Source organism: Callospermophilus lateralis, chromosome 5 (assembly GCF_048772815.1).
Source record: "Callospermophilus lateralis isolate mCalLat2 chromosome 5, mCalLat2.hap1, whole genome shotgun sequence".
In the NCBI taxonomy this organism is placed as follows: Eukaryota; Metazoa; Chordata; class Mammalia; order Rodentia; family Sciuridae; genus Callospermophilus; species Callospermophilus lateralis.
Window position 1 is genome coordinate 142,941,556 of NC_135309.1, and position 18,672 is coordinate 142,960,227.

General features: G+C 42.8%; 1 protein-coding gene across 6 annotated transcripts in view; it reads left to right on the forward strand.

Annotated features, from left to right (window-relative positions):
- Positions 1–18,672, forward strand: part of Pdzd2 (PDZ domain containing 2) — a 234,553-nt gene that overhangs the window by 170,199 nt on the left and 45,682 nt on the right. For all 6 annotated transcript variants that reach the window (XM_076857333.2, XM_076857334.2, XM_076857335.2 and 3 more), the window contains 4 exons: positions 4,974–5,085; positions 11,673–11,815; positions 15,366–15,485; positions 16,611–16,725. In XM_076857333.2, the coding sequence (XP_076713448.2) occupies positions 4,974–5,085; positions 11,673–11,815; positions 15,366–15,485; positions 16,611–16,725 (490 nt within the window). The remainder of the gene's footprint in view (positions 1–4,973; positions 5,086–11,672; positions 11,816–15,365; positions 15,486–16,610; positions 16,726–18,672) is intronic.

Consider the following 18,672-nt stretch of genomic DNA (forward strand, 5'->3'; position numbering starts at 1 on the left):
CCAGAGCCCAGAGCAGAGGTCAAGCAGTGCTTAAGAACACTTTTGGGGGAGGGCGGGGGCTTTGCATACATCAGAACAAATCATCATGAGGCACGGGAAAATTGAACAACAACTCTGAGACATGATTAGTACATTCATTGGCAGGAACAGAATGGGCAGGGGTGATTGGTCACTCCTAAGCGGGATACACATTCAAACTGATTGGTTTAGGTCCTGCGATGCCTACGTGCCAGGCTACACAGGATCCCAGGTTATTAGACAACCAGGGAGTCAGTGGGAATATTTACTGAGCATTTCGGGTATTGTCTTAACAGCTACAGGAATTACAGGTTTTGGGGGTAGCAGAGGAATTTAACAATACCTGGTCTTTTACTTTTTAACTCAGGCCCTGCAGCTTGGAAACTTTACAATGACCGGTCTTTTACACTTTAACTCAGGCTTTGCGGCTTAGAAACAGCTTAGAAATTTTACACTTACAGCATGTGTGAGGCCCTGGGTTTGATCTTCAGCACCACAAAAAAGTAAATAAATAAAAATAAAGATATTGTATCCATCTACAACTAAAAAAAAATTTTTTTAAATCTTACTGCCTTCTTATAGAACACGGAAACTAAATCTCATTTCATTCTTTCATTGAGGGATTAAGAGAAAAAAAAGCATTGTTTTTTTTGTTTGGTTTTTAACCAGGGATTGAACTCAGGGACACTCAACCACTGAGCCACATCCCCAGCCCTATTTTGTATTTTATTTAGAGACAGGGTGTCACTGAGTTGCTTAGCACCTGTCCATTGCTGAGGCTGGCTTTGAACTCAAGATCCTCCTGTCTCAGCCTCCAGAGCTGCTGAGATTACAGGTGTGCGCAGCCTTGTTCTTTAAGGCTCTGATTCCCTGACTTTTAAATGCCTGCCCTTGATTTCTAGTACTAAAGAAGAGTTTACAGTTTTTTTGTTTGTGTCTTATGGACTTCAGATTTGACACAGTACATGTAACCTCTTGTACAACTCAACACCACTTTTTCTGTACTCTTTCTTTCTTCATGAACAATCTCTTAGATCCCAAATGTATGTCATGAGCAGAAGAATCTAACTTAAGGGTCTTGCTTTTATTTCCTCATCTGTCAAATGGAGGTGATACTGTTTACCATGGGATATATATCTGCTATGAAAATTAAATGGAAAAACAAGTGGAGTGAACTAAATGCGTGTTTGGTATTAACAATCCACATAACTCGTTTAGTTAAAACGCATCTCCGGGGTGAGGGGGAAACATCCTGGTAATATATGAGCTGGAGAATTAACCCGCTGCCTTGTCTGTATGGTGTAAGAGGCCCTGGTCGGCCACTTACCTCTCTCCCTGGGTACTCAAGAGTGCTTACGTCATCTGCAGAATCCACTCATCCTGTGAAAACTGGGGGTTCTTTGGGGAGATGGAGGGGAAGAAGGCGGACACTTGAGGAGATCAGAAGCAGGAGGCAGGGGCAGTTTTCTTCCCTGGACAAGAGAGCTCAGGCAGCACCGCGTAGCAAACTGCTCACTTAATGGGCACCAAAGGAGGGAGTGACCTGCAGTCAGGGGAGAGCCTGTCTCTAAAGGCCGGCGCCTGGGTCAGGTGGTGTAACCAGAAGGAGGAGGGAGAAAAACAGCCAGTGTCCAGTAATTGCTGTTTGTAGCTGGGTTCAGGTTCTTTCCATAAAGTCTTTCAGCCACACAGAGGAGAAGCCCTGGGAGTCCTCTCTGGACTATTCCTATTTGTTCCTCTCCTGTCCCATGAGGCTCTGATCTCTGGCATATCTCAAAATGCTTCTTTTTCACTGTTTGCATCAGTGTCAGGATTCAAGGTTGGAAAAATCATCCCTCTAAAAAAGTGTCTAAAATTGTCCTCGAGATTCCATTGTCTCCCCTGCCCCTGTCCCCACCCCTCATACTGAAGATCGAATCCAGGGATGCTTTACCTCTGAGCTACAGCACAAACCCTTTTCATTATTTTATTTGTTTGTTTGTTTGTTTGTATTTTAGTATAGATGGACACAATACCTCTGTTTTATTTATTTATTTTTATGTAGGGCTGAGGATCGAACCCAGTGCCTCACACATGCTAGACAGTTGCACTATCACTGAGCTACAACCCCAGCCCCTCATTTTGTATTTTGAGACAGGGTCTCACTTAGTTGCTTAGGACCACATTAGTTGCTGAGGCTGGCCTGACGCTTGCGATCCTCCTGCCTTGGCCTCCCCAGTTGCTGGAATTATAGGTGTGTGTTACCACATTGGCTTTGCCTTTTCTTCAGATTTAAACCTAGACAACTACCTGCTAGCCCCTTGTATTGTAATATGAATGTGCTAAATTTGTTATCTTTGTTTTGTATATCAGGATTAATTTATTTCCCTTCCTATTTATTCAACTTTGCTTATATCTCTTCCGTCTCAGACCTTGTATTCCTCTTCCTTATCCAGAAACATACTTGAGCTTAAGAAAAAAGAGGAACTTTTTCAGATATTATTATATATAAACCTATATAAATAATATCCTCTACTTCATATATTTTTATACACTGATTTTGAGATACAGGATATAATACATTGCCTGTTTAAATCAGGTAGGGCTTTTTTGCATTATTATTACATGATTTTTCATTGTCAAAGAATATCATATATGCATTTTAAAACATGTACATGTTCCTTCGTATGAATCTTATCTACTTTATTATTAGGCTTTTTCTCCAGAACCTCAAAGAAAAATAACTTTTCAAATAAGGAGTTTATTGTTTCATGTATCTCATAAGTTTGTTATGTATAAATTACCCACTCCACGTTTTTAACAAACCAAACACACAAATTTCCTTCCCTCCATCTTGTAATTGTACTTTTTAGCATTTTTGGTTTTTCTAGGATGGAGAGCCCCATGAACCTTGGGAGCACCCTTCCCACATCACTCTCAGGATCCAGTTCTGCACACACGGCTTACAGATGTGGGCCGAGTCCTGCACATAACCTGGGTGGTGCTTGTTTCTGGGAGGTGTTAAATCAGGGCATGGGAGTGTAGGGCATGGAACATCAGTGACTGGAGGTATGTAGTCAGGTGACGCACACTTCAGTGAGTGACAGACTGCACATGTGACTGTGGTCCCGTGAGATTACTGTGGAACTGAAAGGTTCCTATTGCCTAGTGATGTCATCAGGCAATGCATTGTGTGCTCCCAGGACTGCTGGAATACATAAGCCTGGGCCATCAGTCATGTAAAAATATGGCATATGCCATTATGTACAGCACATGATATTTGACAGTAGACATAGTTATGTTACTGGTTTATATATTTTTTTTAACTTTATTTTATTTATTGTCTGTGATGCTGAGGATCCAACCCAGTGCCTCACACATACTAGGCAAGCGCTCTGCCACTGAGCCACAACCCCAGCCCTCTGGTTTATTACATTTACTATGCTTTTTAGCATTATTTTAGAGTCTACTCCTACTTACTAGAAGTTTACCTTAAGACAACCTGCCGTGTGGTGCTGGCAGCAGCCTCGCCATCTCTTGTTTACATTCAGTTGTATCAGGAGGCCACTCAGAGTGGTTGACTAGACCATCTAGCTTTGTGCTAGTACCCTCTGTAGCCAGGAATGGTGGGGCACACCTGTAATCCCAGTGAATCAGGAGGCTGAGGCAAGAGGATTATTAAATTGAAGACTAGCCTCAGGGGGTTAGCAAGCTCTTAGCAATTTAGGGAGATCCTGCTTCAAAATAAAAAGGACTTGGGATGTAGCTCAGTGGTAAAGAGCCCCTGGGTTCAATCCCCAGTACCAAAAAAAAAAAAAAAAAAAACAACAACAACATTCCATGATGTCCTTACAATGACAAAATTCCCATCATTAAGCTATGCATGCCTGTAGTGTTTTTGACTGCTACAAAATCAAAGTTTTGCTATATTTTAGATGTTGCCAGCTGAAAACTCGGTTCTTATCCCCAGTGCCAATCCAAAAATGAGGACTCGGTTTGGGGAAAAAGAAGGTTTATTGCTTTGCTAGCAAAGGAGAAATACAGGGGACTCCTATCCCAAAAGCTGTGATTCTTCCCAACAGCAGCAAAAAGGGGCTTTTAAAGAGGTGACTCAAAGGCTACATTCCCCGGGTTCTGTGTTGGAATTGTAATTCACTTGTTAATTTGGGATATTGTCATTTCTGAGATCTTCTGATGCCATCCCCAAAGTCTGGATTATTTCATTCCCACGGTGGGTGTGTGCTCAGGGACAGATAACTCTGCCTAGGATGGGGAAGTAAGGTAATCTGTTTCCCCTGAGATTAGGAATAGGGAGAGAAAAGGAAAAGAAACACGTCCATTTTAAAACTCAGTTGCAGGGCTGGGGTTGTGGCTCAGTGATGGAGCCCTCGCCTTGCATGCACGAGGCCCTGGGCACTACATGAAAATGAATAAGTGAAATAAAGGTATTGTGTCCAACCACAATCAAAAAATAAATATTAAAAAAAAAAGATAAGTTTAAATAAATAATTAAATAAAAATCAGTTGCGGTGGCCGAGCTGCAAGGGCTGTATTCAAAGCATAAAGTGGACCTCTGTTACCTAGGAACCTGAGAATTGGGTTTTAACTTCCGGTTTCATATTTGTTGCAGCTTGCGTTGTAGGAAAGCACTGACCCACAAGCCAAGAGACCAGGCTATGATTTTGTTTTTGCCATTGACTACCCTGGGTGACCTTGACCTACAGTTTCCTCTAATCTAGAATGAGAGACAGAATAGTCCAAGGACTAACCTCCCTGTGTGCTGAGGAAAGACTTCCCAGCAGATGCTGCTGTCAGGCTGCAGGTTATCTGCAGGTTATCAAGTGCTTTGCTCCTCTCAAGTTTTTTTCTCACATGATACCTGCTCCTTGAACTCTATTGAGATAACTTCTTGGAGGGGTAGCCTAAGTGGTTCCAGGACTAGGCTCTCCCACCAGCTCTGGTCCTCTGTATTTCAGATGCCTGAGTCAGATGAACACCAAGATGTGTGCGGCCCTGAGGATTCCAAGGGGAGCCTGGAAAGTCCCAAACAGGGCAACAGTAAACTGAAGCTCAAGAGTCGTCTGTCAGGTAAGTGGCAACTCTGCCTGCTGAGGCCTGCCCGAAGGTGAGCTTTCCGCCTCGGGAGTGGGGAGATAATGCCATTAACGGAATGAGCACTTTTATTCCTTAACCTCCAAATTGTTTTTCCTTAGATGATGCATGCTCCTGGCATAACAGCGCCATTAAGCCTGGCTGCCCACGTAAATATTTTTATTTGAGTCATAACAAAGTGAATGTCAACATTGCTGTGTGTCTCCACCAAAATGTAAATTTGTTTGGTTCATTTATTTCTGTAGGATTTCAGGTGACCCCTTCAGTGTGGAACACCCCTGATGGTCCATCTTCCCCACCCTCAGCCAACCAGAAAAAGGGACAAAGAGCCATTTATCTAATATCAAATTTGCATCTCAACTAGTCAAGAACAAATGGGATGGAATTTCAGCTCTTCAAACAAATAGATTCTGTATTCTCTACTTCCTGGGCATTTCCTTAGAGTCACTGGCCTGTGCCCTGAATGCTGAAAGCGGAGGCCAAGTGCAGGAGACACAGGATGACTTTCATGGGTCTCAGGCACTTTTGCCCTGATGGGCATTTCTTCCACCAAAAAATAAGAATTATATTTTATGCGTGTGTTGGTATACAGGTACAGTCCGGGTTCATGTAAATCTATTTGTTGAGATTATGTTCAATTTTTTTCTGCATTTAAAAGTAATTAAAACATTCCTGTGGGTCCCTGAAAGTGTCATGGGCCTCTGGCACTGTATTTTCTGGCCTAATGGAGAAGTTGATCCTGGCTGCCCACCCATGACAGCCATCTGGGATGACTTTTCTTTTTTTCTTTCCTGGAAGGAGAATAAAAAGGAAGACACAGAGACGAGGTGCAGAGGCAGGAAAGTGACTACCCCTACACGTTCCTCTTTATTTCTATTTTTTTTGGAGGGGGGAAAGTTAACAGAGAATTGAACCCAGGGGTGCTCTACCTCTGAGCTACATCCCGGCCCTTTTTATTTTATTTTGAGACAAGGTCTCACCAAGCTTCCCAGGCTGGCCTTAAACTTGTGATCCTCCTGCCTTAGCCTCCATAGTCTCTGGGATTACAGGCTTCTTCCAACCCTCCTGGCTCTCAAAGCAAGAGCTGTGAGGCCTGGCAGCTCCAGGCTTACCCTTCAGCTCTTGAATTGCCTCACACCCTAAGGCTGATTTCTGAGCCTCCCCAAACTTCTACTCCCCACCTGAAATAAGAGAATAATACCCTGACTTTGAAAGATTGGGCAGATACGTGTTTTTATTGTATGTGATTCATCTAGGGCAATGCATAGTGTGTTGGTCCAAAAACCATCTGCGTTGTCCTCCACCACCCAAATGGATAGAGGGGGCAGTAGCCAGGCCACCAGCCAAAGTCTGGTGCTACCTCTCTCCCTTCCCTCCTCCCTCCCTGGCCGGCCTCCGCTGAGTCTATTCTCAGGCAAGATGGAAGGTATGGGACCATAGAATAAATACATCACTTTTTCAACAAAGTAAACAAAATCAATTGTATTTGCAGCTCTGCAGACTTAGGTGGTGTTAGAACATTTGTGAGAAAAGAGACCGGTGAAGCCAGAGACTGATGAGGAGAAAGTGCAGGTTCTCACCTGGAGGCAGCAGCCAACAAAACTGCCCCTCCACCCCCCAGTCCTGAGGAGTGGTTGAGAGAAACATTTAAATCCTGTTTGTGTTTGGGTGGGGAAGGCCCTGAGGTCAGCTCTCTGACACCTTAGAAACAACCCCCAGGGAGGCTCACAGAGCTCTGAGGAAATACAGGGACCTTTGAAACCAACCTGGTCACATTCTTCATTTTATGGGTGGGACCTGAGAAGTTAAGGGAATCCCAAAGGTCGCTCAGTCAAAGTCGCTCAGGGAAAAGGAGCTGTCCCCATCCCTACTCCCACCCCTACCGCAGACATTTCTTCTTCCAACCCTTGAGTTTCCTGATCATGAAAGAATTCTGTCCCCTGTCTGGGGTTTCCTAGATCCATCTACATAGGGAGTGGGATATAGCAGGGGTGAGGGGGGGCGGTGTCCGCTTCCGGGTGTGTGATTTTATAATTCTGTTCATGCTACTGTTAGCTTTGTTGCTGGGACAAAATACCTGAGAAAAGGAACTTAGGAGAGAAAAGATCTATTTTGGATCATGGTTTCAGAGGCTTCAGTCCGTGGTTGTCTGGCTCTGTGGCTTTGGGCCTGAGGTGAGCAGAACATCATGACCAAAGGAAAGGGTGTTATGGAGTAACACCTCATGGCAGTCAGGAAACAGAGGAGGGAGAAGGAGGGCTCAGGGATAAATGTACTCCCCAAGAACATACACCCAATGACTTCCTTCTTCCATTCAGCTATGATTAATCTACTGATGAAGTCAGAGTCCTCCTATCCAATCATTTCCCCAAAGATCCACCTCTGGACATTGCTGCATTGGGGACCAAGCCTCCAACACAGGAGCCATGAGGGGACATTCCAGATAGACTGTAGCAATACTGTGAATTTGGAATGAGCAGCACGCCAGCTGAGCTTTAAATCCAGAACTGGCCACCATTTGTCATGAAGGACTGCCCCGGTCTCTTCCTGTGTCCTTCCGGGGACATCCAAGGCTGTGACATGGGAATGCAGAACAGGGAGAAACACATACACATAACTGTGTTCAGTTCCCAGCTATGCCACTCCTGGTGTGACAAATGACCTGGGACAAGCGACTTCTCTGGGCCTCAGTTTCTTCTCTGTCAAGTGAGGGTTATAATATACACTTTGAGAGGCTTCCAAGGGCCAAGCCTGGTTGACAGATTGAGTCAAGAGTATGCATGTGGCACTGCCATTCTAAGTGTGGCAACTGCGCCCTTGCCTCGTGGTGGCTGCCACCCTTATTACCCTCATCATCTTTAATACCGGGCTCATTCTCATCATTTTCATCTGAATCCTTCTCGCCTATTTCCCTCTCAGAGAGAGACCTGCTTGAATGGATTCAGGCAGGAAACTCCCCAGGAATGCGTGGTCCCAGGGGAGGCTGCCCACAGGTACACAGAGCAGTGGACACCATCAGCTGCTCACCAGGCCAAAGACAGGATCAGTCCAGGTGGTGGCGCTGTGAGGGGGGGAACATCAGAAGACACAGATGAAGGGGCGCCAGGACTCTGGCAGGATTTGAAAGAGAGATTTTAGGGACAATGGGGGAAAATGTATTAGAGAAGTTTTGGCAACTGTTTTTATTCCTCAACCATTTGAAAGAGCCAAGATAATCTGACAGCAACAATGATTCAGGGCAGCAGAGCTCGTCAGAGGGATTAGGAGAAAAGAGGCCATAGAATCTGGGGGTGGGAGGCAAGGGGGCAGGCGAAGGTGGGAAAAACTGCATGTGACATCTGTGTGTCCCAGTCCAGAAAGGAGGGGGAAGAGGACAAATCCTTTCCTTCGACAGTCATCAGCACAGAGCAGGGTAGTAGGAGATAAGACTGGAAGTGTAATCTGGAGACATGTTGAAGAGGCTTAAAGCACGGGGCCTCGTTCAGTCCTGTGAAATCCATTCATTGTAATGACTTATTTGCATACAGATTTCCATGAGATCAGCTCCTAGTTTGTACTGTAAACCTGGATGTTGATTTCATATTTTCTTAAATGAGTCACTCTGGCATTGCCCTAGTCAGTGTTTTATCTATGGACACTACAATGTAGTTTCTGTCCTGTTAGTGACAAGAGCCTCCCTGTCAGCTCAAGGGGAATTTTTTTCTAATAAATCTTTTTCAGATGAACAAGCATGCCAAGAGAGATTAATCGGGTCATGAATTATTAACTTATAAACTATTACAGAGTATCTGTAAGGAGGTTCCAGCCATTTCCACTAGGGTTTTGCCCAGTCTGGCTAGAGCAGCAGTAGTCTCTCCTTTCAGGGAGAATTTTTCTGATATTTGCACCTGAGTTTTTCCTTACTTCATGCTTCCTTTTTGTCCACAGGGTTCCCCTTTAATATTGGTACTTTCAATTTATCTATGTTAATCCCTTAGGTTTGTGATCTTTTCAAATGCAAAATTTTCCTTGGTTGCAAAGGAATTTCAGATGTTTAAAAAACCTACTTCACAGAGTCAGTATTTAGCTTTTGAAAAGCCAAGGCATTAGTGATATCCATTATAATATAACTGTATCAGCACTTTTCTAACTTTTTATCACTATTAACAACTCATCAATATATTCTTTTTCAAAGTACCAAATTACCTTGCTTTATTCTATGAAAAATTTTCAGAGAAAGTTTTAGGTAAATAGAAATTTTAGGTCATCAAATGAATCATCACATAGTACAGAAGAACTTGATATTCTAAATTATCTATATGTCAAGATATATACATACCATACATATACATACATACTTGAATACATATATACTTTATATAGTAAAAACATTGCAATAATATTATAGCTGTATTCATATTTAAATGACCCATCATTTAAGATTAAAATCTCTTCCATTATCATTCTTTCTTTAAATTTCTGGTTATAGGTAGTCACAATATCTTGATTTATGTGGTGCTGAGGATCAAACCCAGTGCCCCACACATGTTAGGCTAGTGCTTTACCTCTGAGCCACAACCCCAGCTCTCTTTCATTATATTATTTTGAAACAACATACAATGTAAATTGGAAACTAATAACGCTGCCTTTCAAAATCATTAATTTCTTAAACAGGACATTAAAGTTCTAGCCATAAAGGTGAAAAATGGTACATTGGCATGTACTATGTGACATTTCTGTGCCCAGTGGCCCATGTATATGGCTATGGTCCCATAAAACTATCACCATTTGATTTTGTAGCCATCTTCGTTGGTGTAAGTACACTCTATGGCAGTCTCACAACAAAGTCACCTAACAGTGTATTTCTCAAGATGTATACCTGTCAAGAAGTGATGTATGATCATCTTGTACTGAATTAAAATTATGAACTCTGATTCATCAAAAAATATCACTAAGGTAATGAAAAGGCTGGTCACAGACATGGAGACAATATTTACAATACATTGATCCCACAAAGGATTCATAATTTAAGATATATTAAAACTAAGTAAAAACTATGACTCCACAAGAAAATGACAGAAATCCAATAAAAGAATGGGCAGAATGGGCTGGGGATGTGGCTCAAGCAGTAGCACGCTCGCTCGACATGCGTGCGGACTGGGTTCGATCCTCAGCACCACATACAAAGATGTTGTGTCCACCAAAAACTGAAAAATTAAAAAAAAAAAAAAAAAAAGAATGGGCAGAAGCCTCCCACAGGCACTTTACAAAAGAAAAATAGCCAATAAATATATGAAAAAGAATCTTGGTCACCTGTGAAATGCAAATTAAAAACCACAGTGAGATACCATTGTGTACCCACCAGAATGATTGACATCAAAGACTGACACTATCAAAGACTGGCCATGAGGACATGGAGAAGCTAGAATTCATACATTGCTGGTGATACAACACTGGCAAAGGTGAACAGATGCCTGTACCCAGCACCGCCACTCCTAGGTGTCACCCAACACAAATGACTTGTGCAAGAGATGTGTATGAGAATATTCAGTAATGGTATACCTAGGTCAGAGGTCAGCAAACTACCTCCCACAGCTATTATTTATATGGCTAAGAGCTAGAAATGCTTTCTACACTTTGAGTGGACTATTAAGAATGTGTGACAAAGACCATTCATAGCCCACAAAGCTAAGAGATGTACTATCTGGCCCTTACCAAAAAAAAAATTTGCTGACCCTTATTCTAGTTCTAAAACTGGATACAAGGCAAATATCCATCAACAATAGAATAAGTAAATAAATAGTGGTATGTTTATGTGATGAAATATTATGCAGAATAAGAACAAACAAGCTACTGGCATACAGACAACAGGAGTAAATCTCACAATGTTAGGAACAATGAGCCAGACACAGAAAGTACATCTTGTACACATTCATTTATATAAAGGTCAAGAACAGGCCAAAATTGCCTGTGATGTCAAAGTCCAGATCATGGTCACTGCTGGGGGAGGGGTGGGCAGTGGCATGACGGGTAACCCTGAGGTTCTGGTTAACTTTCTGTTTCTTGACCTGGGGGTGTTGGTCACTGGTACATCCACTTTGTAAAACTTCATGGAACTGTCGGTTAGGATTTATAAGTCTTACATGTTAATAAAAATTTTATTTAAAAAGTCGTGCTACACGTAGGTTAAAAAGTATCTGCCCTGTGATGGAACTGTACCAACCACAGAGTTCTGCTGCTCCACCACTGGACGCAGAAAAATGTCAGGCCTTCTCCCTGACATTCCTTGCTTTTCCACCACACCTATATCTGACTTGGATCAAACATATCCATGGCCTCTTATCCAGTCTGGTCACTTAACTGGCAGTTTCTTCATAACCTGGCATTAATGGCCTTACTACACAACAAGCTTATGCAGAACTTGGTCTGGGATTCTGTGGGCTTGGTACTTTGGGTATCTTGGACACCAGGCCTTCTGAAACTGTGCATATAGCATAAACACCACAAGTTTATGTCTGTGGATACTGTAAAGAGTCTTCTTATCCCATATCAAGCCATATTTCCCACCCCCTCTATTTCCCAAGGGGGTGTCCACCGTCTAGAGTCAGTGGAAGAATATAATGAGCTGATGGTGCGCCACGGAGACCCCCGGGCCAGGATGCTGGAGGTCTCCCGAGATGGCCGGAAGCACTCCCTGCCCCAGCTACTGGACTCCGGAGCATCACAGGTCAGTCCTGGGCCACGGGGTGTCTCACTCAGTCACAGCCACAGTTGCTTAGTTAGAGAGCAGGGTTACCAGCCTCTGGGTCTCCAGGCTTTCTTCTTCTTCTCCTAACACATGGTCTACTGTGTGAAGAAGAACCTCCCATCTGTGTGGGCCATGAGCATCTGGGGCCAGAGAGATAGTGGAGACAGTAGAGAGAGCGAGGTCCACCCAGAGAGACTGGAAGGAAGAACCCTAATAGGTGAAAAAAGTTAGAAAAGAAAGAGAACCTCCATAGCATCTCATTCCCCCTGCTGCTGTGGATTTTGGAACTAAGAGTCGCTTTCAACTGCCAGGAGACAATGGCGTCTCACAGTCTGTGGTGAACCACCATCGCTTATTTAATAGGCGCATCGGGTGTCAGCATAACAACTGTGGGGCTGGGGTCTGCTCAAGCCTGTGCCACGCCTGGGGCCTACCTACTCCATGGTGACAACTCACACAGCCAGGGTCAGGACGGGCTGCCCAGAGCGGTGAAGTAGCTGGTTGTTAATATTCCAAGCCTGTTCCCTCAGAGCACTGGGCTCCGTGACCCCGTGTGGGGGCTCCTCCCCAACTGTAGTATCCCCAACCTACTAGAAACTGGGTAGACGGTCTCACAACTGAGTTGGCGGCAAGCTCAGTTTCTAGGGAACTTGTGGGGTTCTTTGAGTCCTGGTCCCATGGGCCAGAGGACAGTAGTGGAGACATTGGCATTGTATCCCCAGGCCGACGATGAAGCAGAGCTGGAGGAGGAGGGATAGCACCAAGGACACCCTAAGTGCCTAGAGACTCGCAGATGGTATTCTTAGGGTCTTGGATCAGGTGTTCTAGGTTGAGCCCTTAATTTTTGTGTATTATGACCATTTTGCAGCTGTGACAACTGAATCTCAAAGAGGTTAATTATTTCACTCAAGGTGATTTGCCAGAGTCTCTTTTGTTTAAAAGTGCATGAATACAGGTGGCTATATATCAGGGTCAAGTGTTTCTCTTGCTTCTGTTGCTCTTTACCTGAACCAGGAAAAAAATAAAAGTGTTCATGTTTCAGAGCCAGTTACTGATCAGGGTCTTTTGTATTGCATTCACCCAAAGGGGAGTGAGGCCCTGAGAAAGGGCAGCAAGAAAGAATTGCATAGAGCTGAGCATGGTGGCACACACCTGTAATCCCAGCGGCTCGGGAGGCAGAGGAAGGAAGATTGCTAGTTCAAAGCCAGCCTCAGCAACTTATTGAGGCCCTAAGCAACTCAGCGAGACCCTATCTCTAAATAAAATATTTAAAAAGCCTGGGGATAGCTGGGGTTGTGGCTCAGCAGTAGAGCGCTCATCTAACATGTGCGAGGCCCTGGGTCTATCCTCAACACCACATATAAATAAATTAATTAAATATCTTTTAAAAAGGGGGGGGGGGCTGGGGATGTGGCTAATGGTTAAGCACCTCTCGGTTCAATCCCCAGTACCAAAAAAAATAATTGCATAGGATCTGTTAAAGCTCATCCAGACCTACAACTAGGGACAGACAGGTCTGTGGCCTGCTCAGAATGATCCCATCGGACCCACTGAGAAAGAGAAAGACCAGAAAGTGGTAGGAGAGAAACAGGTCAGGCTCTTGTAGTGTGGAAGATGAGAGGAGGTTACTACCATCAGGGTCACAGATCTAGCATTAAGGTGGTAATTTCATAACTGACTTGTTAGGCAACCTGACCAGACTTATACTCCAAGAAAAGTTCATTTCTAATCAATCTCCAGAAATCAGGAAACTTGTGCTAGTAAAGAAAGAAAAGAATTTTTCCTTCTTCAAATGTCCTTTCTCTTGATTTTTTATTTTCTGCCCACAGGATTCACCTTTCTTTTTATTCGGTTTTCTCCCTCCACTAAAAAGTATCGTTACCTGGAGTCGAGTTATCCAATGACACTGTCCACATGGTTGGAAGTGCTTTGTATCTGTACTGTCCAAGATGGTAGCCACGTGTGACTCCTGAGCACATGAAAAGTGGCTAGTGAGACCAGGGAGTGAATTTTTAATCTTAGCTCACTTTAATTTAAATATAGACAGCCAGTGGTGGCAGGTGATGACCATATTAGGCAACACGGGTCTTGAAAATGGAGGGGGACCCCTGAAACTCTTGGAGAAACTCTTGGAGAGACACGGGTCTTGAAAATGGAGGGGGACCCCTGAAACTCTTGGAGTTGTAGGACAGAATACCATGAAGTGGGCAGGCTTTGATTCTCACTGGTTCCCAAAGGGAAATGGAATAAGGTAGTGCTGAAGATTGGTCATCAGCAGAAGAATTCCCTGGTCAGGTCACACGGAGATCTCTTTATTTGAGGGTTGGAAGCCAATAGGCTGTTTCTGGTGCCTCTGCAATGGTTTCAGTAAAAGGGTAGTGACCTTGCCAAGCCCACATCATTTATTTAATGAGCCCAAGTCTGGGAGGCCCACATTACTGGCAGATATTTTGTAAAACTACACAGTATAATTTTCTAAGCTGCCAGGAATACAAAAATATTATTGGGGGACATCTCATTTCTACCTTGGAGGGTAGCATATACGAATGAAGGATAAAAAGCTATTTCGTGATATCTCTTTTCTCATTAAATATGAAATAATTTTTTTTTGGGCTTGTGCTAGAATATCTGGGTCATTTAAAGCATTTATTATTTTAAGAAGAATAACATGGAGCTAGAGTGCAAGAGTGTGTTAGCCAGAGTCACTTAATCTCTTGTTTATATTGTAAATCGTGCACCTGGCTAACACACGGGAATATCATGGGTGAGGGACATGAAAAGGGGATTGAGATTTGAGCTGCTGAGTGCCAGGAAGGGAAAGTGGGGCTTATGGGAAAATATCTTATTTTCCAAATGTGAGGGATTAGATCTTAAGCGGCTGCCGTCTCTCCGCGGGATGTTTTATGTGGAATAAGTTGTCTGGGTTTGTGGTTTGCGCTTTATAAGAAACAAGGGCTCGCTGAGTTTTTGAATGAGTGAATTAAAATGGTGAGAGACTTTCTAACCATGACTGTGAGGTCGGGATTCAGAAGCGGGGGATTTCTGAGGAGGGACTGACCCTGGGCAGTCATCCTGTATCTTTGAGGCCTCTTGGTTCCTAGTTCCTGACTTCATTCCAACACTGCAGTCTGTGGAACGTGGCCAAGAAAGAACACAAGGTGCTCGTGGACTCCAAGCAATTCTTTTTATTTTTTTCTTTTTAAATTTTTGGAGTTGTAGGACAGAATACCTTTATTTTGTTTGTTTATTTATATGTGGAGCTGAGGATCGAACCCAGTGCCTCACACATGCTAGGCAGGTGCTCTGCCACTGAGCTACAACTGCAGCACTTGTCTTTATGAGGAGAAGACCTGGCTGTCTGTTATAGTGGAGGTTTCTTTAAGCCACTGAACCAGGGGATGCACCCCAGGGAACTTGCTGTCCAACACAAAAGACAACTGAGATTTTCCAAGTTTTGGTGATATATTTGCATACCAGAGCCCACGGCAGGATGAATGAGATTATGTCTGGTCTTGTCATATGCTTTTAGGAATACCACATTGTGAAGAAATCCACCCGCTCCCTAAGCACCACCCATGTGGAATCTCCCTGGAGACTCATTCGCCCGTCTGTTATCTCCATCATAGGCCTGTACAAAGAAAAAGGCAAGGTGAGCTCTTCCCACCGTCTGTTTTGCCCTCTAGGTGGTACCATCTACTTCTTAAATGGCTAATTTTAATTTTATTTTTATTATTTTTATATGAAATTAAAAGTAACAAGTATAAGGAAGGCTAGACCACGTGGCCTTCATGTGGATTCTCTGGCACTGTTTCCTGTGGACCTCAGAGTGTGAGACAGTCATACCCTCTTTGCCCTTGTGTTGTGAGGAGTCACCAGTGCCCAGCTGCTAGGGAAGAATCCAGGGTGGAATGAATGACCCTCAACCACTTTTGTTTGTGTGTTTTTGAGAACCGAGTCCATGACCCCTAATTTTTACCTCCTTTGAAAGAAACGCAGAACCAGTTTTGCTTCAGGGAATACTTCCCATGTCCTTTCGAGTGAATTTCTTGGCATTACCACTATCAAGGAATTATATGAACAATTTAGTATTCAACAACTATCAAAATATCCACTTTGATGTTATATAAAGTGGAAACACTGAACCAAAAGGGAAAAAAAAGTATGGCCTTGCATAGTGTGAAATGACTCTCAAACTATCCAGTTGATACATATGAAATTGGCTTTTTTTGGGGGGTGGGGGGTGGTACTGAGAATTGGTCCCAGGGGTGTTTAACTACTTAGCCACATTCTTGACCCTTTTTTATATTTTAGAAACAGGGTCTCACTCATTTGCTAAGTGCCTCAATAAGTTGCTGAGGCTGGCTTTGAACTCACAATCCTCCTGCCTTGGCCTCTTAAGCTGCTGAGATTACAGGCATACACCACCATGCCCAGCGAAATTGGCATTTTAGGAGGTCAAATATTAGCAGGTTCATGTGTTTCAACTATGATTTTCTCCCTTTAATGTAATGCATAGCTAGTGCAATGCAAACAGATATGAGAAGTGACATTTATAAATTCAGACTTGGCACTTGACACAGTGACAAGTCTGAATTTGTAAATTCAAACTTGAATTTACAGCTAATTGACTGGCTTAACACTGAGCCTGATTAGAAAGGACACCTCAGTTGAATACTAGGTAGGAGAGATGCCCTTGGTTAAGTACTGCAACAGGAAAAATGTCTTTAATTAAGTACTGTGATGTCGACCTGACTCCCATCTGCTTTGAATGTAGGGCCTTGGCTTTAGCATTGCTGGAGGTCGAGACTGCATTCGAGGCCAGATGGGGATTTTTGTTAAGACCATTTTTCCAAATGGATCAGCTGCAGAAGACGGAAGACTTAAGGAAGGTAGGAGAACACATCTTGGTGATCTGCCAAGACACTGAGCTTTGATCCCATGAGAATCTGCCCCTTTCAGAAAATGGAGCCAATGGCCCCGCAGCTGAGGTCAGGGGCTTGGGAGTCCTGTAGACCAGCACCTCCTCATTGTGATCTTGAGCAGTTGTGTAATCTGAGCTTCCCTTTCCCAGTGGTGAACTTGGAATGTTAACACCTGCCTTGAAGGATTGTTGTGAGAATTAAAAGAGACATACTCAAAGTGGCTTGATATGTGTATTGGGGACCACAAATGCTTATTTTGTCCACCTGGTCCGTGGTCCTTCATTGTGTTCCTTGTCTGTACTGTTCCTGAGAGTTCAGTCCGTTCTCACCTTGGGGCTAGTGTGAAAATAGAGAACCTAATCTTTAGTAGCCATTTACTGTCCTACTGTTGAAATCAACCACCATGTAGTTTGGTTCCTAAATGAACATCTTTTACAATTTTCTCTAGCCTCTACCATTTTGCAACACAAAAATAACACTAAACAAGTGCTTTTGAATACAAGTTAGAGTAATACTGAGGTGCCAAGTTTTACCTTGAGAACAAAATTTTTAAATGCTTCAGTACATCTTATGTTTTGTAATGCTTTAAATATTTACTATACATTTCCATATATTTCAATTATTTCATTAACTGTATTACAAGCCTATCGAGTTGGCATTTTGGACTGATCATACAAGTAAGGAAACTAACTCTCGGGAATGTTAAGCAACTAAAACTTTGCCCCACCCTTAGTAATGATAGCAGTGAAATTCAAATCCATTTTTCATATCCCAAGTTCAATTCTTCCCACCTTACTACCCAAGACTAACTCATTTCTTCCTTCTTGAACATAATACTTCAAAAAACAATATTTGAGTACACCAAAATTTCCTTTGTATACAGACATACTACAAGCTGCTTTTAATAAAGGTAGAATCTTCCTATGCATGTTTGCATATTTGTATATTTGCCACAAAATATTATTCTGGATTAAGACTATTTTTTCTTTTTATTGGTTCATTTTTGTTATACATAACTTAGGATTCATTTTGACATAATTATAAAAGCATGGAATGTAATTCATTCTAATTCAGTCCCCAGTACTTTCCCTCTCCCTTCCCTCCTCCCTCCCCGCTTCCCTTGCCTCTGTGCCTCTGATCTTTCTGCTATTGTTTTATACTGTTTTTTAATTAGTGTCTTGTGGATGTACTCAATGGTGAGATTCACTGTGGAATATTTATATACAAACATAGGAAAGTTAGCTCGAATTCATTCCACTGTTTTTTCTCATCCCATCCCTTGTTCCCTTCCCTTCAATCCTGCCCCCCCACCCCCGCTTTTGTTGGCAAGGATGTGGGAGGAAAAAGGTACACTCATACGTTGTTGGTGGGACTGCAAATTAATGCAAGTGCTCTGAAAAGCAGTATGGAGATTCCTCAAAAAACTAGGAACAACCATTTGACTCAGCTATCGCACTCCTCAGTATTTATCCAAAGGATTTAAAATCAGCACGCACAGTGATGCAACCACATCAATGTTTATAGCAGCACAGTTTCCCAACAGCCAAGCTATAGAGCCAACATAAGAGTCTTCTACAGATGAATAGATAAAGAAGAATTCATAAAGAAAAACTTTATGACATTTGCTGGTAAATGGATGGGACGGGAGACTATCATGCTAAGTAAAATAAGCCAGACTCAGAAAGTCAAAGGTTGAATATTTTCTCTGATAGGCAGAAGCTAATCCAAAATAAAGGGGGAAAGTTTTAAAAAAGAAAGACTATCTACTTTCATAAAGCATTAACAAATTCTGAACATATTTTAAATAACATTGACCAAAATGTCAATCATGATTTTCCCTCCCTTATTATTATTCAACTTTCAGGAAATGATTAAATCAGAATATTTCTAGATACCTTCAAAAATGAACTGCTC